This window comes from Amphiura filiformis, chromosome 6 (genome assembly GCF_039555335.1).
Source record: "Amphiura filiformis chromosome 6, Afil_fr2py, whole genome shotgun sequence".
Taxonomy (NCBI): Eukaryota; Metazoa; Echinodermata; class Ophiuroidea; order Amphilepidida; family Amphiuridae; genus Amphiura; species Amphiura filiformis.
In genome coordinates, this window is record NC_092633.1 from 27,391,351 (window position 1) to 27,415,987 (window position 24,637).

The 24,637-nt window shown below is 33.9% G+C and overlaps 1 protein-coding gene across 1 annotated transcript in view; it reads right to left on the reverse strand.

Annotated features, from left to right (window-relative positions):
• Nucleotides 1–19,241, reverse strand: part of LOC140154441 (uncharacterized) — an 81,294-nt gene extending 62,053 nt beyond the window's left edge. The window contains exon 1 of the mRNA XM_072177007.1: nt 17,763–19,241. Within this exon, the coding sequence (XP_072033108.1) occupies nt 17,763–18,246 (484 nt within the window). The 5' untranslated portion in view covers nt 18,247–19,241. The remainder of the gene's footprint in view (nt 1–17,762) is intronic.
• Between the last annotated feature and the right edge of the window lie 5,396 nt (nt 19,242–24,637).

The following is a 24,637-nucleotide window of genomic DNA, read 5'->3' on the forward strand; positions in this document are numbered from 1 at the left end:
TCACAGATACTATTATAAAAAAAATGTGCAACTGGAAGATATCATTTACAAAATTATTGGAAAATAATTTCTTATTCTAATACTAATGTATGATCAATGATGATCATTGATCATGTCGTTATGTGCGAAAACTTATGAATGAAAAGTATGGATTCCTTCATCAATAATAATACTTATAATTCTGATTTTATATTGAAATTTTGTAAGTGGAAGTACATTACCAAAATAAGTAATTTTCGTCATCTAGTAATATCACATCACAAACATCCCAAGTAAATTTTCTAATGCTTAAAAAAAGAAGCAAAAGAGCATCCTTATCTATTCATTTTTTTTTCAAAAAGTGTAAACCCACGCAGTTTTGTTGTTGTTGTTTGTTTGTTTCCAAACCACGTCACAAGCGCATTATTACAAACAGAAGTCACTGAAAGTTCGTGGCGGCCGGCCGCCGGCCGGCCAGAGCATCCAACTATACCAATACGGGCAATAAAGACGCACTTTGTTCGGAATGATTATCCTCAAAGCAGTAGCAAATTGTGTCATCCATTTTTTTTTGCCACGGAGATTCCTTTTCACAATCGTTTACTGCAGCGTGTTAGAACTTGAGTAGGTCAGTTAAACATACCCTGCAGTTTGTGTTCTTCATTAGTGGCTGGGTCTAATTTTACCTGGCCCGTAGGGTCTAGCAATATAATTTAACAAGCAGAAATGAAATGTTGGTGAAACGGGAGATGGGTGAAAGCCTTACTACAATATATTAAATAAAGTCATACAGCCCTATCTGAGAATTTAAGGTAGGATCATAGCAAAATGTTATTTTGACCCGTTTAACACGCAACAAACGTCACTTGCCATGCGTATTATACTTTGTATTTGTTGTGGTGTTATATCGAGTTTACTTAATACTCTGGCTTCTCATTTTTTATGAATTTCATGATTGGTTTTGTAGTATAAGTTGTCTTCATAAATAACCATGTTCATGTCATCATCATGACAGAATGCTCCATATGTTAGTGGTGTTGATAGTCGCCACAAGCAGTGTGCATTTGTAGTTGAAATTAGAAGCCAATATTTTGACAGGTATAGTACACTTAGAGAAAAATAATACACTTTAATTAGTCTCCAACGGCATTTGAAAATCAGATTCATATAGAAAACAAAACATGGCACAAGATCGATGCAAATAAACGTGAACATCACATTGGCATCATAAGTTTGAAGTTATTGAAATGCTAATCAAAACCAATAACATACCACCTTGAAATCGCTCCTCCTCTATAAACCGTCTTGTTGAAATTAAGATATCATGCAAGTCAATTTAAACGGATAATATTATACCAGGCTCTAAATCTTTGACGCAGATAAAAGACCTTGATTAAGAGTTGCGAACACTAAATTTAATACCATTTACGCTCTGCTCAAGGTGGTTTATTTTATTTTATTTCTCTTCAAGGTGAATTTGTTTTTCTTCGGTTCTTATAGCTACAGGAATTACGATTGTGAGTCAGGAATGAGTGAATATGACTCTAACAAGGTCTAATCGTTATGCCATCTTTTTGTTATGTCACGGTCTTTATTAAATGGCGCCAAAAGCCTTGTGTATGTGTAGCTCGATATATTAAAGTAAATCTTTAACTTAAAATATATTTTAATAAATACGCAATGCTTTCACAAAACGTTTATTCTGTCCCTACCTTGGTTCACCTTTTATCAAGTCTGTTTGATTCACTATATGATATTAGCGAATGAATAACGCCCCTTGTTTATGAAATAAACAATATCTCTAGGATACATATGAAGAGATGCGCAAAAGCCAACGGCTATATTCAGGGTACTAGAATAATTTTTCCATGTTGTATAAGTGCAGCTATAGAGGTTAGAAGCTTACACCTCGGACGGTATAATGTCAGCCTTCAACTATCAAAGTTCACATACCACGTCTGCCTGATTAAAATGTCAAAAGTGTTATTTACATGGTGATCTAAGGCTAATTATATGCAACCAGGCTTCCCTTTGAAAAATTATAAACTTAAAAATAAAAATCTGAAATTGAATCCAATGACTTTGGCCTTGAATTATTAAATCACAGATAGCAAAATAAAAAAGAGACACCCACCGGGGTTTCGCTTACTTGTACTGCCTTAACCTTGGGTTAAAGGCAAACGCTATTTCAGTATTACAGTAAATATATCATATAGAACAAGGGTAATTTGTTGTATAATTAATAGTTTCAATGATTACAAGTTGATGTCTACAAGAGTTCAAAGGTTAACCAATGACAATCTATATATTAACATATGGATGTTTCAAGTTACTTGAAAATGTCAAAAGATGAAAGAGTGGATGCTGTTGAAACATCAATAATGCAATAAACATTTGTTACGTATGACCCCAGCATATGTAGTAGCTTTAACATGTTACCAACACCATTGAAAAAAAAGCTGATATAATAGCCTGACATATGGGCAAGATTAGATATACACTATTCATGGTAAATCTGGTCCTATAATTATTATTAATAACGCCTTCTGTGTGAAACACATTGAAAGTAATGTGCAGAGCATGTTAATAAAAATGTCAGGTAACTAATGTCCCAGTGAAATCATTATTCTCAGATTTCATGACTGTAAGTGTTCGCTGGAACAAGTGTAGGATTGGTGATTTATATGTATGTGAAAGAATGTATTTACATGAAGTGTATAGCTCTGTTATTGTATAACCAGAAACTGGAAAACGACACTGCTGTTGTCATTGTTGTTTGTTGATGTAAGCGTATTTGGGGTGTGTTTGTTATGCATGAAGGGGTTGTGGGGGGTGGGTGGGTGTATGGGGTTTATGAATGTGCATTATGCGGGGGGGTTGTGTGTGCTCGCCCGAGTGGATTGGGTGTGCGTATTTATTGTAGCTACACTCGATGAATTGATAAAAACCCTGGAACTGGAAATTTACATAATATGGCGCACATGTTGAAAGCCATACGGCTCCCAATACAGACTGTGATTTACATACGCCATACTATAAGAGATACATGTACTTCGACCGATTAAAAAAACGGTCAGACTATGATGTCAACAGACAGCGACTGATTAAGTTTTGAGATTCTTCCAAAATATTTAGCATCAAATGACATCTCCAGAAATGCTGTATAGTAATTTGATCGAGTGTTACGGTAATTGCAGATGCTTTCTCTTTGATCTCGAAATGTAAAACACAAATTTACAAAAAAAAGTGTTTATAGTGTGTAGGCAATAGCTTCATCTCTGTCTGCTAAAAGATAATAGGTCCCGCATGACCGATAATTACCATAACACTCTTATAGATTATGAGCAAATGTAATTCACATTAATGTTTTACTCAGAAACACATAAACTGTTAGCTAATATACAAGCTAGCGACACCGTAATATTGATTTTAAATCTTCTTAGAACTTGAAAATTTCTCAGATATATGATTGCGTTTGCTCACCACTTCATATTACGTCATGACCTATTTTCAAATAATTTGATGTGCGGTCACATTAAGCACCAGCGTTTAATCTTTTACTCTAATAATATCAGTAAAACCCTCCCTGTCTGTGTCTAATGCCACTCTCAATTAACGAAAGCTATTACATGTGTGAAGGCTGAAACAGCTCATCCATTACCAGCATTGGTCTAATGACAAGACTCCTATATACTTGTATGGGGCTTATATTGTAAAGAGTATTTGGCTTGCTTAACAAGAGTACCAGCGGTAAATCCTAACCCGACATATCGCGCGTACAAATCCTTACAAAACCCCTTAAACTCGGTTTGTATAGAGACAATTGGGTCCTGGGGCGGATTCATTGGAGTCGTCACCAAGGACTGTTAGTGTGTGTGCGTAGAATTAAATGCCTTAAATTAAACCAGGCGCTTTTTCCATATATAATATTCAGCAATAGCACGCTTTTCAATCACTTTCATATGGGGCTTGTACACCATTTGTAGCCTTAGGCATGGATCTAACAGTTCCACGGCCGCCTTCTTGCAACTACCAAACCGCCGTGTCTCAAAGGACAGCACTGCATCATTCTTGAAGTAGATGTATGTACCTACATCTTGCGAATTATACGCTTAACGAGATGCTGTTAAGAGCTGAGGAAAAGAAATTGCTACCTTTATATTCTAAATACACTAAACAAGAACTTTTAGAAAACGTATTTTTTAACAAACAAAGTTTGAAATTGGTTTAAATATTTTCCTGCATGCACTCAGTTTAAAATTGCAACCCTTTTTCATTTATAATGCCACTTTTGATTAGTTTTTGTACATTCGCCCAAATATTTGCTACATTTCTCCCCTATCCTCAACGGTATATATAGCCCAACCTTGTGAGAATTGTGCGCTAATATTTGAGAAGATAAATATAAAATCAGGGCTAACAAATAATAGAGAATGTTCCTTATCCTCCAGCGAGAGAAAGTTGAAACCTTGAAATATTGACAAAATTTATTGAGCCGTTTTAATTTGAAGGAACTCTCCTCTTTCTGAAAATTCCATTTCTTTTCACGTTTTTGTTTTGTTCTTTCTTAAAATCAACGTTTTTCTTACAATCAATGTTTCTTTAATAAATTTAGGATAATGAACTGATCAAATAATGTGCAATTTCAAAACTGTGCTATCCATTCCCTGTGCTATTCATTAATTTAGTTCATGAAAAGATCAAAGTGATCAAAGTACATGTATGCATCCTACTTTTTCCGGAATTTAGTTTCAGACGATCTGTAACTGTTTTTTTCGCGCCTTTCGCGATGGGTTTATTACGTTCACAACTTGTACAACCCGGTAAACCCTCAGACATTCTATATAACTAGATCTTCCAAGACATATTAAATTGATCATATGCGCAACTTGCCCTAACGCCCATTTGTAAATCTTATAGCACCTTTGCAGCTCTTTGCATGCAAGAATAAACTTTCGGGATAAAAATCTTGAAAATTGTTTTGACACTTTCCCGTATGATGTCTTTTTTTTTACTCAAATACTCCGTGTATGACGTCATTCCTGTATATTTTTACATTCACTCTGAAGTGTCTTGCCCAAACAAGTGTTTATGTTTTGACTAACACATTTAATGTACTTGTTATAGACTCGAAATGACAAAATAGAGAACAAATAGCCGCATATAATAATTAGGAATAAATAGCAGCAAATAATATTTAAGAATATTAGGTAGGGAAGTAAAATTATGTCCGTCACCTAATATACACTACTGATAATAATGTGTCCATATTAGTGTTTTTCGTTTGTCCGCTTGTGTTCTGGGACTTTGGAATGTTCAAAGCTCAAATCAATTCATAAAATTTACAAAGATTTACAATTTGCATTTTTTTTAATTGAAAAGTTAACCAAAAATATTTGACCTTGAACAGAGATGCTTGTTCTAAAAAACAATCATAAAACATTTGAAATACCCGCACTAGAATATCAAACATTCTCATTTGTCGTGACAAAGTTCGTTAACCCCAAACGTTTATACACTTATGGAATGACCTTCGAATGTGTTGGGCACCAAAACCTCATACTCCACGAATTAATGTCAAATTTCGATATATGGCTGTTACGTTGGTGTTATTGAACTATACCATTGGAAACGAGGCCAATTTAGCTATAGTATGGTAAAGTTCATTAGTTCTTGGTTTGCGCATTTCTTATGATGACATGGATTCAGCTGTAACATGCTTTCATGAACACGAGTGTAATTAGCTTTCTTCAAATAGTTTTAACATTCATAGATTCGATTACTAATAATTATGGAGGGAATATGTTTTGTACATCTTCGTATTAACACGGTCTGATACATTTTGTGTCCTATTTTGTTTTGATGGTTTAATATTTTGTTGTAGTATTTTGGTTTTACTTATATTGTTTTTTTGACATTGATGGTGACATTTTGATACAAATATTATAATAAGCAATTATTACACCTGTCTCTCATAATGCTGTCATAAGAAGCGCTCACCCTAGACATGCCACAATTAACGTTCACAGCCAGGATCACCTCTCCAGTCATACCTGGACAATTAGAATTAACTCCTTTTTGATTCAAAAATAATACAAAGCAATCATTACTTCTGTCTCTCATAATTTACACATAAGAAACGCACACCCTAGACATGCTATAATTAACGTTCACAACCAGAATCACCTCTCCGGGTAATACCGAGACAATCAGCAGTTAGTCCTTTGTCCAGGAGAATTTCAAGGTAGGTCAATTTATTTTTACAGGAGCAACCTAACGACACAGCGGGGATTAGAACTTATAACGTCACGTATGCCAGAGAACAGCATCTTACTGGGTGAGCTAACTGAATTGCTATACTCAAATACTTATATTTCCTTGACCATGAAAGATGCATCCAAAGGCCAATGTATTTTAGAAGTTACTAAGTTGTGTCTTACAGCTTAACAATGATTTCAAAATTTGATGTACCTTACAACCTTTTCCGGGTACAGATATCTAGAAATTACAGGGGAAAATCTCATCTCAGCTAACATTTGCTTCGAATAACAAGAGAACAGCTTTACCAACCAGCCAGCTACCAAAAACAGGCACTCAAACCTGTCTTAAGCTTACTCACCTACCAGGACGACAATTTCTTATATAAAAAAGTGTTGTCAAAATTGATTAATGTAATATTTATGTAATAGTTTATGATATGCTTGTGAATATATCACAAACTGCTCTATTGGCACGTCAAAACCTCTCAAGTGAACATCCCTCTAAATCAAGTAGAAGTATCGTTCACATAGCGGTGCTAGTGTGACAAATTTCAACAGAAGATCTCACATTACACGGCTATCATGAGGCTTGTTATGGATCATTGTGGCTCAACCTTTTTTTTATACATGGAGTGAAAGGCCTCTGGGCATTTGGGTTGCAGCTTGGCTTCATCATCTTACCTAGTTTGATGGGTTGATGTATATATTGATGTTAGCCAAAATCACACGATTTCTTAAAATAATAAAGAGGAATCATCAAAGTCGTAGTCATTTTTTTAGTCTGAGAAGATTAAATGGTGGTGGGGCAACTGTAATGTACATTGTAACCTACTCTTTATATATGTAATCCGATTACACTAAGTAGGACTTAACCTCCCAGCAGAACAGTGCTCCTGTACTTGTAACGAGCCGGATTTATAAGCTCTTCAGAGACATGATGGTTAATAAAAATATTTTCCCGGCAATAATTAAAATATTTCTACATGTGATAATTATCTACACATTTCGATAATTGTCCAATATTCAACATTGTCAAATAAAAATGAATTTGTCAAAAATCATTTGAAGTACGACGGCCGTAAAGGAATGTGGAAAGCAGTGAATTGATGCCCTGAAAGCTCTGTTGCTCTCAAAGGTAGCATTACAAAATGAATAGTATAAATGAGGTCAAAAGGAGACAATTTAGCGCAATAGCAACCACCTAACCATCATTCCAACACTAATCTTGATCTCTCAATCATTATCATTACCCATTAGCTCTAATCTTAACTTCACCCAAATCTTAACAAGAAAACATAGTTCTATAATCTATTGGGGTTGCGACAGTCCTGTCCTCAAGTTAATTCCACTTTGGATAGCAAGGTGGTATACACAAACTGACCATAACTATTGCAACATCCATGCAAAAAAGAAAAATTCGGCAATCTGGAAGTTGAACATTCATCTAATATTCTGTCGATTTACGTAATAGATAACAATGTTCTTTGCATGAAATAAGCAAGATCAGGCTAATCAATTGGTTGGACGATGTCACCTGTGGTGATATCATGCGCGTATTCTATGCTTATAATGGCAGAATAGTAGAAACCGTTTGCAAAAAGAGATGTAGACACTTTATTCCACAAGATGTCCAGATACCTTTAGAATAGTCGCTAAATGGTTTAATTGGTTTCTTCGAGGTATCAGAAAAATGGTTACTGAAGAAGATTGCTCGAAAATGGCGCTTGGATGAAAAAAAAAAATCAAAGATGGCCGACGTCGTGCAAGGGTTGGGAACTAAGGAATTTCAATTGCAATAATAAGGTCACTTGGGTACTACATAAAGGATATAATGACATTTAAACACGTCATGAACACACAAGATAATTTTTGTTGTAGTTCAAGGTCATCCGGTGCCTTTATGGTACAGCTACGTAAGCTTTCATTATTCTTAGTTTCCCAGACTTTAACATTGTTTAAAGGACATTTGTCCTCTAACACTGGTAATTTCTTCCGCACAACGCATCCATGAATCATTTTCCCACCACAGTTTACCAGATACCTTACAGTCATTATTGAACCACTGTAAAGGCATCTGGACACTAAAGTTTTTTCATCTCTGTATTCAAATGAATTTCCGTTATTCCGCCATTGTAAGCAATGGTATACGCGCATGATGTCACCACAGGTGACAGCTTCCATCCTATTGATTAGTCTAATCTTACTTATTTCATACAAAGAACATTGAGTACGTAATGTGAAATCGACAGCACATTGGATGACTGTTCAACTTACAGTTTATCGAATTCCTTTTTTTCCAGCGACGTTGCAATACATTTGGCCAGTGTGTACTTATATGTTTGCTGTGAATAGATTAGACATCATCATCTGTTCTTCCCATCTCAATTAAATCCTAATATATAATACTTATCTACACACAATACATTGTTGTTTTCTCTTCGATGCTAAATGTTCAGTTAATATGTTACTTGTATAAAGGTAGACTCAGGAATCATTCAAAATATTTATGCTTCAATTATGTGTCCTGAATTTCTTAAACAAAAACTATCAAGAAGACTTGGGCCTTTCTGTCAATGTACCTCAAAACTAGTATGGAAACAAAAATATCGTTATACATTAAACGATGTTGTCATTTAGTAAGATAAAGCAAATAATGCTTCAGGGCATTACTGTCGCCATGTATTAAGATGTTTGTGAGGATACTTTGAATCGTAAACTCTATGGTCCTCAGAAATAGGGTTAACGTTCAGTAGTCACCAACTGTAACTTATTTTACTATCATAAACATGTCTATCTTTTTGCGTGTTTGTTTATATTAAGAGCACATATAAAATGTTCCCTTCATAATTAACAAAGTTTATTGACAAGAATGTTAAATCAATGTTTTGCTTTCATTATTTACGCAGCATTTTGATCTCAGACTTCTAGGCGCATGGAGATTGGGCTATTCCGGTTGAAATCCATTACTCCCTAGGGAAGAAATTACATTAATCAGAGGGGGTGTGAATTCCAAATTGGGTTACCTTAATGTGTGACTCCATTTGAAATCTACACCCCCTGTATGGGAGATCAAGATCATGTTCTCCATAGGGGGTATTTGGATTTCATCTGGAATAGCCCAGATGGTGTTATTGTAGTTGTCATGTGGGGTGGTAAATGTGAAGGCCCGTGTGTGTGGTGGAAGGGTAGAGGGATTTGTGTGAAGTGTGTGCAACACGTGGGGTGTGTGGAGTGGGGTGTCGGGATGATGGTGAGTAGGGGTTTGTACGCACGATAAAAAAATTCTTTTCTTTTCGAAGGCATTTCTTGACTTTTTTTTAAAATTACCACTAGCATTTTGCAGCTAATCATTAACTTTTGACCCAATAATCAAGTTTCTTTCCAAAAAGTAATTATCTCTGTTCATATTGCAATCATTGTTAATATTTAAAAAAGAAAATCGATATTAGAAGAGAAAGTGTTGGTTTATCAAAATGTACACACGTGTAACACATTAAAAAACATTTGGGTTAAGCATCAATTTATCAATGTCTATTTAAACGTCTGGTTTTTATATGTATGTTTATATCAATGTCCCTCAAATAAATGAAGCGACTCCAAACGATATAAATGTCTCTTTCAAGAAACATAAAACTCTTATCATGTACATTATGAAATTAACCTGATATGTATCGGTGCTTACTTTGAAATCTCGTACTAAACGGGTCTAGTTTAATAGACATTGCTTTATTAGACTAATTTTGGATACTGAATATAGGAACATTGCAATCGGCCATATTTTGGTTACCCAGTGTTAGCCCAATTGTATTTTTGACCAACGCTGTATATGATTATTAGAAATATGGATTGACCGACGAAAGGCCAAATGTTACGGTTGTTGCCCAACATACATGAACAGGTAATATTGGGCCAATAAATGTAATAATTCGTGGTATAAAAAATTTGAGTCAATATCGCGATACACACATACACACTAGTACCTTTCTATAGATCTTTTATTTTCCACAAGACAGTTTCCTCGGCAATGTCCGTAAAGATGGTATTTGCGAACCTTAGCTTGGGCCATTCCATTTAAAATCCACACTACCCCTGTGGAAGATCTTCTACAGAGTGAGTAGGAGTTTTAAATATAATAAACAATTACGGTAGGTAACTTCCATTTGAAATACTCATTCCAGTTGTGGAAGATATAGGTAAAGCTATAATACCGGGGGAGTATGGGTTTCAAAATGATTAACCCTGACCAGTTACATTTGGAAAACATACTTCCCCTGTGGATGCTATTTCCAAAATCTTCCACAGAGGTAGTGTGGATTTCAACTGGAATAGCACATTTTCAATGTTAGTGTTAATTATTTGGTTATTTTATTTAATCAATGTCATCTCTAATTTCATATGTTCGTAAAATATATTCTGGATCTATTTGTTTCATACCAACCAATATTTAATTTCAATTTTATTTGCCTGTTATCACCTACAGCTTTTACTCGTAAAGCAATTTTAGACTTGCTTGAGCCGACAATTTAATTGCAATTTTACGTCTGCATAGTATTGGCTACTACGTTTTGCTAAAGGTCTCATGAAATAAATGACACAATCTGGTGTCATGTTTTATGGTGAGTCTACATCAAAGCAAAATTTACACCGATATTTATTTCATTTTACTGTCAAATCGGTGCTTAACCCAAATGTTTTCTAATGTGCTACACCTGTGTACATTTCGATTTCATTTCAACGCTTTCTCTTCTGATATCGATTTTCTTTTTAAATATTAATAATGATTGCTTTTTGGGAAGAAACTTGGTTAATGAATTAATGAATTCATTTATTCGTCAAGGACAACAAGTTAATGATTAGCTGCACTGCAAAAACCTAGTGGGCATTTAAAGAAATAAAAGTCGAGAAATGCCTTTGAAAAGAAAAGATTTTTTTATCGTTCGTACATAGCCCTACTCATCCCCATCCCAGACACTCCACCCCACACACCCCCACGTGTTGCACACACTTCACACAAACCCCTCCGCCCTTTCAATGTAAGCTAAGAATTGTTTTATTATTTATTTATTCGGTGGCAATTATGTCAATTGTAAAGTTGCCTTAAAATTAATTTATTATGGGTATTCTCTTATTTTCTAGGATTCTAAACTTGTTTACCTTTGTTTCTTCAGCAATGAGAATATGTGACATTTATGCGACTACTCCTAATTCCAGAAAAATACAGCACTAATTGTTTGGAATTAAAAAATTATTATCTTGTTTTGCCAAATGATATATTGCTAAATCCTAATGCTTTAGTTAATTCTTACTGGCAATAATAGACGACTTTCAATATTTTTGCAATTTGGGGGATCAAAAACATGCAATTTCTAAGACTAAGACACAAAATTCTAAGACTTGGCACAAGTCTAAGCAATCAAAATCTTGAGTATAGGCTAAGAGCTACCTCATAATTTTAATATTTTATGTCATTTTCGATATTGGTTACATGGAAAAGATTCAAAAATGTGTTTTTTAGAATTTTAAAAATTAGAATAGTTTTAAATTAATCTTCGTACAAGTCTTGATTGTTATAGCTTACAAAAACACCCTAAAACGCATGTTTGTGGCCAATATTTCCGAAAACCTGATCCTTTCAAAAGTAAAAAGTCCATCTGAAACAACGGTGTGTATCTTGTATCCATTCGTGTATTCTATCTTCCATTGGTTATGTATTTTATTCCTGTGTTTACTTCTCTCTTCCCTTCTTCTTTTGCTTGTTCATTCTTTTTAATATTTTGTTATATCAAGATACACATTAGATAAGAATGAAAAAATAACACTCTTATTATACAAGACATATATATTTGTATACATTGCTGTACATGCTTGTTTAAAAAAAGTAAGCTTTCAATAAGCTTTAATTGACCTTGTCAACTGTATATTTATAAATATGCTTAAAGAGACACTAATGACTGAGAATACCTTCCTTAATAATGAATTTACCTAATCAGCCATGACAAAGATATTTATAATTAAAATCCTAAAGAGCAATTAGCTGCATGAAATCATCCCAGACTGGTAATACTAACAAATACTTTGCGACAAAATATGTATTCTTACTTTAAAAAAAATACAAACGTAATTATTTTATTTTCCAAACGAGTCAAATATCGAATAGTGCAAAATGTTAAAGGGACATACATGTCTTGATTGGACACCTCGTTTACATTAAAAACGGTTCACATAAGACTTCATTTATTCTTCATTAAAATTTTGATTTTTATTATAATTTTTCTTTGTAAGATATAATGTTCGTCCATGGAAAACATTGTTTCATGTCTTTTTTGTTTCATTTAAGATTGCGTCGTAGTGGTATTAATATTTTCAAATATATACACAAATTTACAAGTCAAGAAGTTAATGAATTTTACTTGTATGTCCTCGGGGTACCACTTTTGTTTCTTGGTGTGAATATATTTAGTAGGTAGTTTAAGTAACCAGGTACTTATTGAATGAAAAGTCAATTTATGTCCTTCATGCCTTACAAAGTAACTTGAACACTTTCCAAGTTAACGTGCAAATTCACGAGTAAATCTGATCAGAAACCCGAGCTTCACAGTACAATCGTTATTAAAATTCACTGGAAGAGCCTAGAAAAGCTAGAAGTTCCTATCGCCAATATACATGTGTGTAATACAGGAGATACCACAAGAATTTAAGTCATCACGTACATTAAGTTAAGGAAATCTAGTCGTGAATCATCGTTTTTTATAAGTTTTGAACGGTACAAAAGAATCTGCGCGGGCTATTTTCAAATAAGCAGCATTTATAGTAATTGGGTCAAATAGATTTGAAGGTGTCTGGCGTACAGACATAATTGGTACTTTATATTCGGTGCCTATTATTCTGAATATATTCTTTACTGGACTGCATAAAAAGGACAGAAACAATTATAGTATACAACCTTGTAGTTGGTCTGAATTACACATCATCATAATCATCATTGCATTATATATACACTCTTAAAAACATTTTACTCAACTTGAGTAAAAAGGTCACAACTCAACGAAATGAGTAAATAATTACTCAAATTGAGTAAATAATACCCAACATTGAGCTCATACTGATAAAAGAGAACTCAACATTAAGGGTATTAATTATCAATATGAGCTCAATGTTGGGTATTATTTACTCAATTTGGGTAATTTTTTACTCAATTTTTGTTGAGTTGTGACCTTTTTACTGAAGTTGAGTACATTTAAGACTGTAATAAATGCCTAAATATAAGAATTACTACTAGTATAATAATTCAAGAATAAGGAATGGGCTATTCCAGAAAATAAGTGCACACCCCCTATAGAGGAGTTACTTTTCAATAAAAGAAATGTCTGGATTTCCAGGTCTGCTTCCTGAAAACGACTGGAATTCTAGATGCAAATGCCACTTGAAAAAGCCTGGAAATCCAATAAAATGAAGGAAAAATTACGGAAATGTCCAAAATGAGCTCTCAAATTAAGGATATTTGATTTTGAACTATTTTTCTGCTGGATTTTTTCGCCTTTGGATACTTTAAAAGTCTGAATTTCCAACAGTCACGATTGGACAAAAAGTCCGGAAATCTGAACTCCTCTATAGGGGGTGTGCATCTATTTTCTGGAATAGCCCAATTATGCACAACTGTATAAATGCGTAAGCTAAATCTACCTTGCAAAAATAGATAATAAGGCTACAAACTGTCATTTTCATATGGTGCTGCTTGACAGGGCAACACAGGTATTTGAAGAATATTATTTAGGAAGTAAATAAACTTAAGATGTTTTCGCCTTTCTCTATATTATAATGTCTAATAATAAATTTGATTAAATTCACTACAATGCAAGACACTATGGAAGAGACTAGATTTAGTATCAATCAAAATTAATACATAAAAAGAAATTTTGTACCTTTTGAACTTTAATAATTAAATCTATTAAGGTAATTACATCAAATTCTACACAAATCAAATTAAGTATTATCTGTCTTGGTCGATATTATTTGTGGTTGTGTATTAGGAACTTTAATAATAGTGGATTTCTTTTACTTGTTTGGCTTATAATTTCAAACTTACACGTAACAAAGATTGTATCAACGTGACTAATGAATTCAAGTGCTTACAGATTTTTTTTACTTTGTAGTTTGTAGCCTATTTTGGAATCGGGTGAAGACCTTTTCTGGGTACACTAATTAATGCAGCAAAATTAATCATGGATATTTGTAGGTAAATCATTACCACCATATTAACTGACAAATGTATGAACACTCTAGTAAGGCTTCCCAGAAGGATTACGAATTAACAAAATCGACTCTACGGATTTAAATGTATTTCAAAATAGTACCAATTATCAAAACAGAGAAATTTAATTGAGATAACGCATATTCATCGCTGATTCTTGATTATACCTATATCACTAAAGACATCCTCTCATGTCAACTTTAAAGAGCATAAAACATGAAGAAACAAACATGAACTGAAACTTGTATGACATGAAACTGCACTTCCAAAATAAGAAGGTGCTGATGGACTGAGATGAAATAAAAGGAAAACTAACACGCGAAACTAATACTTAGAAATTACTTATAACGATGACAGATTATTGCTCCTAAAAAGAATATCTAAATTTAGATTACAACGTGTGATGCAAACGTATTACATAAAGAGCGGTTCTGTGTTAAAATTTGAACTCTTTCATTTTGAAATACTGCTTTCATTTTTTACAAAATACAAAATATGTAAAATTCGGACAAAACACGTGAGCGTTTTTGAATAGTTTAAATTCTCCTTTGTTGAATACAAATATGTTGGGTTTTTTCAGCACATATGATCCATACGTTTACATTCTTACACAGATTCGTGTGTTGGCAAATAGGAAACAAACAAGTATGACATTTTCTAGGAGGAGTTCAAGATAAGCTTAGACAAGTACTAGTTAATCCTGGCATAGCAAGAAGTTGCTTCCTAACAAAACAAGAGAGAAAATAAGATGACAGAAGGCGTATGAATATTAATTACAGCAGCATATGAGAATGGTGATTTGAACTTTGCCATACTTCCAACATCGTATGTTTGCAGGATAAAGTTTTACTATAGTTTGTTTTATATGAGGTCTTATTGTTAAGGTTAGACACGTAAAAGGTCAAGGATACTTTTGCTACTTTGAAGAGTTTATAACTGGTCAATTTCTGATAACCCCAAATCACATTGTTAAAAGGTTTCACGCAGAAATATATCAGCCTAAAATTTATAATTAAACAACAAACCAACAATTTCAAAAGTAAAATTTTCAATTCTTTTCGTACTCAGTTATTGTTTGGTTAGATGTTTTACTCTCCTTCTGGATTCCTATAAAAAAAACCCTCATGCATTTCTATTTGATACTATTATATTAATCATTCGATAGCTATTATAGATATCCTTTACCTCTAAAGCAAAATTAGTACCAACATTCTCTACATGATGTGATATTTAAGTGCGCCCTCGTAAAAATGGGAAATCCTAGATCGTACAAAACAAATATCTAGATAAAGTTTGAAGTTTTTAAAAGTTTTTTGAAATATAAAAAGAAATCACAGTAATAATTTTAAATTTAACATTACTTTGTATGACAAAAGATTAATTATCAATGCGCTTCACCACCCCTACCCTATAAGTTGATCGTCCCATTTACGCCCGGGTACGTGGTACGTCAAACATGTTTATGCAGGGGTAGTCCTAAGATTAGGATAAGCCATTTGGTCGCTTAGTTAAGATGCTTCCTTTCAAGCGTCATGTTCCGTTTAATAGTTACATATATTCTGGAGGATTAGTCTTCGGCTAAATAACCTCTTTCTTTATTTTAAATTATGAAATAGGTCGGAATATGTTTTTCTTATTTCTGCCAATAATTTGAACATTGGTTTTTTAGAGTTATACATGATATACTGTTAATATTATGCATGATTAGTAGCCAAAGTTGGGCTGCCATGAACAACTTAATTGTCAGGTAAAACAGTTGTGTTACTTTTAATGAAGTTTTTTTACCTGACAGTTGACTTGTTCATACATGTAGTGGGTCCAACTTTGGGGGAAATACCTAGCCTTTATAACAGTGTACATATAATACTAGAATGATTGCAATTTGATTCCAACTGTTTGATTTGCATTGCAGGGAAAGAATTGTATATTAAAAGAAAGGCAATACAGGTGTTTCTTAAGATAAACTTCCGTCAAGACATTTGCTAGGGAAAAACAAGAAGCTTTCAAGTTTCGACCTTGCGTGTTTTTGCGTGGACATGCAACAACAAAATTTTGTCCAAACATAGTTATTTTTAGAAAAAATTACTATAACTCGCCCATTTACATAATTTTATAACGTTAAAAAGAAACATCGAATTACGCAAATAAACCACATATTGTGTTATATGGCAAATCACAGACACTGTTATGATTAGAGGAGTTTCTCTCATATTTCCTTCTCAGCCAAAGTTATTCAGGACTGACCTTCAACATACATTACATCTACTCGGCTGCATCTATGATAAATATATAATTGAATAGATGTATAGTCGAAAGACATATAGATATGTCAAATGATCATATACTTAATCGATTCCTCTTATTACTCTGTGAATTTAAACTTTTAAATAAACTTTGATATCTTGGTAAGAATTTAAAGGTATAAGATATGCTTCTATTTATACAATGAAGGAATTTTCTACCTCCACGATTTTATCATGTATGTTAAAGAATACTTTTTAAAAAGCATTCTTCAGAGCACTTAACTGTGATAATATGTGTTGTTAATAGAAACAATGTTTAGATACTTTTTCATAATAGCCTTAACTTAAGTGTACAAATATTTCAACAGATTGAATGATGTGTAGCATATTGTTCCTTATATTATCCCTTTGTAGTTTTATCTTTGTGTTTTTCTTATTTATTCACAACTTCTTTCAGAGCACTTTACTGTGATAATATGTGTTGTTAATAAAAACAATATTTAGATTCTTTTTTAATAATAGCCTTAACATAAGTGTACAAATATTTCAACAGATTGAATGATGTGTAGTATGTTGTTCTTTATATTATTACTTTGTAGTTTTATCTTTGTGTTTTTCTTATTTATTCACAACTTCTTTTGAGTATGCACCATTAGAATATACTATGTAACAACAAAGATGTGCTTAATATACACACAAAAACATTAGCAAATATATAGAATAGGTATAACTCAAACATACAAAAGAAGAATATTTATCTGTGACGTAAAGACATGAGATACTTGTCGTGAAATAATTTAGATACAAACCAACCAGGGCAATGTGTATTAAATTAACTTTGTTAAATATAGACTACTAATTGTGTTTAAACCTTTCCATGATGAGTCATGTACTTTATATTCACAGCACATTGTAGCTTGCTATAAACTGAAACAAAAAGTAAATTAACATTAATCTTAATACCCTAGGTACATTTTTGAAGGTCGTAAATTCATTATTTTCTGTCTAATTTGTAGTTAAAGTACTCACCTATTGTACTAACTACTGTAAGTGAAAACAGCATAGACCCGAAGAAGGACCATTTTTGTGTGTTGGTTCCGTCCTCTTCGTCGAAGATATAATAATGTGCTTTGGCACTTCTTTCTATTTCGGAAAGCTCTACAAGGGCGTTTAGTGTCCAATTTTCCATAGATTCTGAAGTGGACTTTTCATAAAATGAATGAAAGAATTGTGTTTTCTTCTTCTTTATTTCTTGTCGGATTCGTGTTTCTACAGGAGCTTCTATAGCGCCAAAAACAACAGCGCCTAATAGTAAATAACCAACTAGTATTGCAGTTAATCCCACATAGGAAAAGAGCATTTGTAGCAAAAGGCGAAAGTATTTCAGGCATGTTCTCCAAAACCCTAGGCGTCTCGGTTGAATTTCGGAGACTTCCTCGTCTATGTCGAAGAGCTGCTCCGTCACAGTCCCGTCCGGGATATCTGGAAAATTTTCACTCGGCGTTGGTTCCATAATTGTTATTTGGAAATTTTGTAGAGTTCACACACTTATAAATTCAATATTTTAGGGAACAAAAATAATATGGTGAGATATTTGCAGTCGTGAATTAAGGAGCCACGATTCCATGTCTCTTCTTGCAAATAAGCATTGCATATTGATATTCCTGCTTAAAATCAGTGATCCGCATGGTGAGTTTTCTTTTTTGTATTCTTTTTGTTATCTGAACTACTCAAGCCACAGCTAAATCAAGTTTTATTCGAGTGACAATGTACAAAATGGAAGCTTAAACTTATTTCTTTATACTCATATTGCTTACGTAATGTTCACATGCAGTGATTGGTTCGCTGGTCATCACGTGGCCGTTAAGACAAACAGAACTTCGCCGATTTAGGTAAAATAGCTCATCAACAAATTAAGATTGCGCGGATTGGTATTGTGTCTGCAGCTATATATATATTCCATGTGATGAATACTCGCGTCTGGTATAATCAATCGAATATAATTGTCTCCAATTAATAATATGTATTATTCCACCTGGTTGGAACAAGATCACGGCTGTTTTGGAGAACTTTTTCTCTTCTGGCGCTTCGAAACTTTTACTGCGTATTCTTGTGTGTTACGGCGGACATCTATATTTTCCTATTGTGAGATTGTCCCATTTGAATAGTAATACAAATAGAAACCAATAAAGACAAATTTGGAGCCGATGGAACCAGGCAATATACACAGCTGTAACACTATACTCAAAAACCGCTGCTTGGCTCCAGTGCAGAGAAAGGCTGGCCTCTGTCGAAACTGTCACCACTACCACGTTACGTCAGTCCAGAGTTCTAACTCCATCAAATAAATTATGCCCGCCACTTCTTTTACAAGCTCGGCAGCCTGCCCTCACCCATAATGCCGTTCCACATCAAATGTGTTTCCTGGTGTTCTATTATACCGTACGCAAGCAATTGCCCTAACTCCATATCTCTAGCTTTATGATAATATGAAAGGTTCCATGGCGAGCTTACTTGCTAAAGAATCATATAGAAAGAAAAAAAATCAACTACTACTAGTGCAGTGCGTCGACTCGAGAAAGTGAGCCTATACTCGTACATCGTATACTTGTGTCTGGGTTAAATATCAAGAGAGTTTAATAATCTCCATGGGTAAGGTTAGAGTCAGGGGAGATACAGTTTCATATCATAATATGGATGACCCTCTCGCTTGTGAGAATCATTTTTCTATTTTACGCCCATTGCATCCGACACCATTCAACTAACATTTTACGCTAACTGAACTCAACACTATTGATAGGAAATGAGGCGTGAGCATTTTCTTACGCAAATACTGTTTCAGTTTTATCGCTGGGTTTTATTTTAAGATCTACAAAATTATGCTTGTAAGTTTACGAGATAGACCTCCGTTTAGTTTAAATCAAATTATGCATGCAAAACAAACAAAATAAAAAACCCATGAAACACATGAAATTATATTTCTGTCTTCTATGTTTGTCAAACGCAATCTACTTTATTTGTCTGTTCAAGAATCGTATTACCTTACTTACAACTAAAGGTAAGGTCAAATGTAATAATATAAAATAGTCAAATCAATATTTTATGTCTGATTAAACTGTTTGAATGCTTTGGCCTCAATTTGCTTTCATATATCATTACTGGTATGGTCAATAAAATAATGCCATACACTAATTACGAGGTTCCATGAGCAATAAATATATAGAACTGACCCAGCAAAACAAATCATTTTAAACAGGTCATGTTTTAGGTTTTGGTCTTAGTAAAAATGTTTTAATAACATTAAATGGTGGGTTATAGAAAGGTCATGAAAACGTTTTTAACGTTTTCTATGAAAACACTATACAACAACACTTTTAAAATGTTATTGTATTTTTTTTTTATTTGTATGGGTTTTGATCATTGTTTTGTTTACAGCAGAGGCCGAGTAAGGGCTCTGGTATGAGCGTTTAGGGAGTATATTTTGTGGGACATGAGAGCACATCATAATTATCAAATTGCATTCTGAATACGAAGAATGTCTTTCTGATATCAAATAATTTTTTGAAATTTGCGATGTAATACACATTTTATGGCAAATGTTGGTTTGGACACTAGCCACCCTTGTAGAACTTTCCGAAATAGAAGGAAGTGCCAAAGCACATTATTATATCTTCGACGAAGAGGACGGAGCCAACACACAAAAATGGTCCTTCTTCGGGTCTATGCTGTTTTCACTTACAGTAGTTAGTACAATAGGTGAGTACTTTAACTACAAATTAAACAGCAAATAATGAATTTACGACTTAGGATATTAAGATTAATGTTAATTTACTTTTTGTTTCAGTTTATAGCAAGCTACAATGTGCTGTGAATATAAAGTATATGATATCATATTATTTTGTTATTATTAGTAGTATAGTAGTCCCAGCGGCATATCTATTTTTAGTTCATGTTTTTGAGTCACGGTATCAAATTAAACTTTAAGACAATTATGATTAAATTCATATCCTTACTTTAACACTTTATGATAAAGTTTCTTTTTCAAAAGGTACTTTTTCAATACCAGCTACCCCATGCATTACACAGTTGCACGTAAGGTGCTTTTTTCAATACCAGCTACGCCATGCATTACACAGTTGCACGTAAGGTGCTTTTTTCAATACCAGCTACGCCATGCATTACACAGTTGCACGTAAGGTACTTTTTTCAATACCAGCTACGCCATGCATTACACAGTTGCACGTAAGGTGCTTTTTTCAATACCAGCTACCCCATGCATTACACAGTTGCACGTAAGGTGCTTTTTTAATACCAGCTACGCGATGCATTACACAGTTGCACGTAAGGTGCTTTTTCAATACCAGCTACGCCATGCATTACACAGTTGCACGTAAGGTGCTTTTTTCAATACCAGCTACGCCATGCATTACACAGTTACACGTAAGGTGCTTTTTTAATACCAGATACCCCATGCATTACACAGTTGCACAGAAGGTGCTTTTTTAATATCAGCAACCCCGTGTATTACACAGTTGCATATAAGGAGCTTTTCAATACCAGCTACGCCATGCATTACAAAGTTACACATGAAGGTGCATTTTCAATACCAGCTATCCCATGCATTACAGCTGTACAGGGTGATTTTCAATACCAGTTCCCCCGCGTATTCCACAGTAGCCCGTAAGGTGCTTTTTCAATACCAACTACCCCATGCATGACACAGTTGCACATAAGGTGGGTTTTTTTTCAATACCAGCTACCTCAGCTGTTACACAGTTGTACCCCACGTAATTTTGCAATACTAGCTATTCTATGCATTACACAGTCGCACACAAGTTCAATACTTATTTTCATGGCCAGGCACCATCATACATTTTCAAATTTGCTGTTACCCGTTACATCGCACATCACACAGTCGCACGCAAAGTGGTTTTTTATTACCAGCAAACTAATGTTCACAACGTCTTTTACCGGTAACGGCATATCCATGCAGTAAGATTTACACACAAGAGGCTCTTCCATTATCGGTTATAAGGTGTTTTATCAATTCAAGCCACCCAATACATTTCATACAAGGTGCTTTTTTCACTTTTTTGTAACCAATTATCCCATTCATTCGGTGTAAAGTTGCAAAAAAAGGTGTTTTTCGTTATCCTCCACCCTGTGATTTTCGTAGTGGCACTCGCCGCATACCCGATAACTGTATGTACATTAATTTCACAAAGTACCATGACAAAATCATCTTGATGGAGACATTCTATGAAAAATAACTTGTTAAAATGGCTCTACATCATAGTTTTCATTCACTATGACCGCTACAACATGGTCAAGCCTTTCGTTGCGCTGTAAAGTAAACAAACATCATTTTCATGCTTTATGAATATTGCAATTTAATAACTCGGTATATTTATTCAACTATAAAGTCCACTGGTTATGCAAACAATACCCTTTTCCCTAATTTTGACATTACTTTCCTTCGCATGATAAAATGATTTTCTTTTTTCCCGTAGGGAATTGATTGAAGAAGCTATCCGGAAGCCATTTTGGTTCAAAGACACGCATTAATGGCTGCGCCCAATTTATGAGCTTACCTCACCAAATCATAGAAGTATAAAACTAGGAGAGGGAGTAACGACCTTGCAAATACACCGACAAAATGTACACGTATGTAAAATTCCGAAGGTCAAATTGAAATCCAATTATGTTGTAAGAAGATGTCCTCCCAACTGTTAACTACCTTGTATACTTTACTCAGATTAGCGGTTGCTTTATACCATTATTTGATAGATATGCTACGCGGAAAATTCCCGTGGACTAAAAATGAAGTGGGTCACTTGCTAGCAAATCAGTTTTAATTATCTATAACGTATTTTATGTCTATTAAAATGTCTACCCAAAATAAGTACTGAAGCGTTTTCTTACTTTACAAAATCCTTCTTCAAAGTTATTAAAACAACAAACATCAAACAATTCAAGTCAGATCGGATAGGAAATTTGAGTAATTTGGCCAGTTTTCATTAGGACAATTGAGAGTGTCGTTCTCACAAACACATTTGTCACATATTAATTATGGTAATATAAAACAACGTGGCTTCATATCAAAATTTGAATTTAAAAGTACACTCGATCTTTTAGTATTGTAAGTAAATTTAAAATGTTTTTATTGCTTGAGAATTAAAAGACAACATTTAATATAAAAATGTCTGGCTATCTCTCCATAACACGTAGAATTTTAAAAAATCCATATCAATTAAACCCGATTTCCATTTTAATTCTGTGACTTGGCATGTGACGTAATAATAAGGACGAAATTACTACATGCAGTTTCCAAGTATTGCTTTTTTATGAAACTGTATTAGATTTATTCAAATCACTCCACATCTGGATTACCCGCCCTAATCTAGCTACCCAAACCCCGGGCCCAAACCATGCAAACGTTAGAATTCATTTGCACTATTCTTAAAGATGGTGATTGTTTTCAATCACTATGACCGCTACAACATGGTCAAACCTTTCGTTACGCTGTAAAGTAAACAAACATCATTTTCATGCTTTATGAATATTGCAATCTAAAAACTCGGCATATTTATTCAACTATAAAGTCCACTGGTTATGCAAACAATACCCTTTTCCCTATTTTTGACATTACTGTCCTTCGCATGATAAAATGATTTTCTTTTTCCCGTAGGGAATTGATTGAAGAAGCTATCCGGAAGCCATTTTGGTTCAAAGACACGCATTAATGGCTGCGCCCAATTTATGAGCTTACCTCACCAAATCATAGAAGTATAAAACTAGGAGAGGGAGTAACGACCTTGCAAATACACCGACAAAATGTACACGTATGTAAAATTCCGAAGGTCAAATTGAAATCCAATTATGTTGTAAGAAGATGTCCTCCCAACTGTTAACTACCTTGTATACTTTACTCAGATTAGCGGTTGCTTTATACCATTATTTGATAGATATGCTACGCGGAAAATTCCGTGGACTAAAAATGAAGTGGGTCACTTGCTAGCAAATCAGTTTTAATTATCTATCACGTATTTTATGTCTATTTAAATGTCTACCCAAAATAAGTACTGAAGCGTTTTCTTACTTTACAAAATCCTTCTTCAAAGTTATTAAAACAACAAACATCAAACAATTCAAGTCAGATCGGATAGGAAATTTGAGTAATTTGGCCAGTTTTCATTAGGACAATTGAGAGTGTCGTTCTCACAAACACATTTGTCACATATTAATTATGGTAATATAAAACAACGTGGCTTCATATCAAAATTTGAATTTAAAAGTACACTCGATCTTTTAGTATTGTAAGTAAATTTAAAATGTTTTTTATTGCTTGAGAATTAAAAGACAACATTTAATATAAAAATGTCTGGCTATCTCTCCATAACACGTAGAATTTTAAAAAATCCATATCAATTAAACCCGATTTCCATTTAATTCTGTGACTTGGCATGTGACGTAATAATAAGGACGAAATTACTACATGCAGTTTCCAAGTATTGCTTTTTTATGAAACTGTATTAGATTTATTCAAATCACTCCACATCTGGATTACCCGCCCTAATCTAGCTACCCATACCCCGGGCCCAAACCATGCAAACGTTAGAATTCATTTGCACTATTCTTAAAGATGGTGATTGTTTTCAATCACTATGACCGCTACAACATGGTCAAACCTTTCGTTACGCTGTAAAGTAAACAAACATCATTTTCATGCTTTATGAATATTGCAATCTAAAAACTCGGCATATTTATTCAACTATAAAGTCCACTGGTTATGCAAACAATACCCTTTTCCCTATTTTTGACATTACTGTCCTTCGCATGATAAAATGATTTTCTTTTTCCCGTAGGGAATTGATTGAAGAAGCTATCCGGAAGCCATTTTGGTT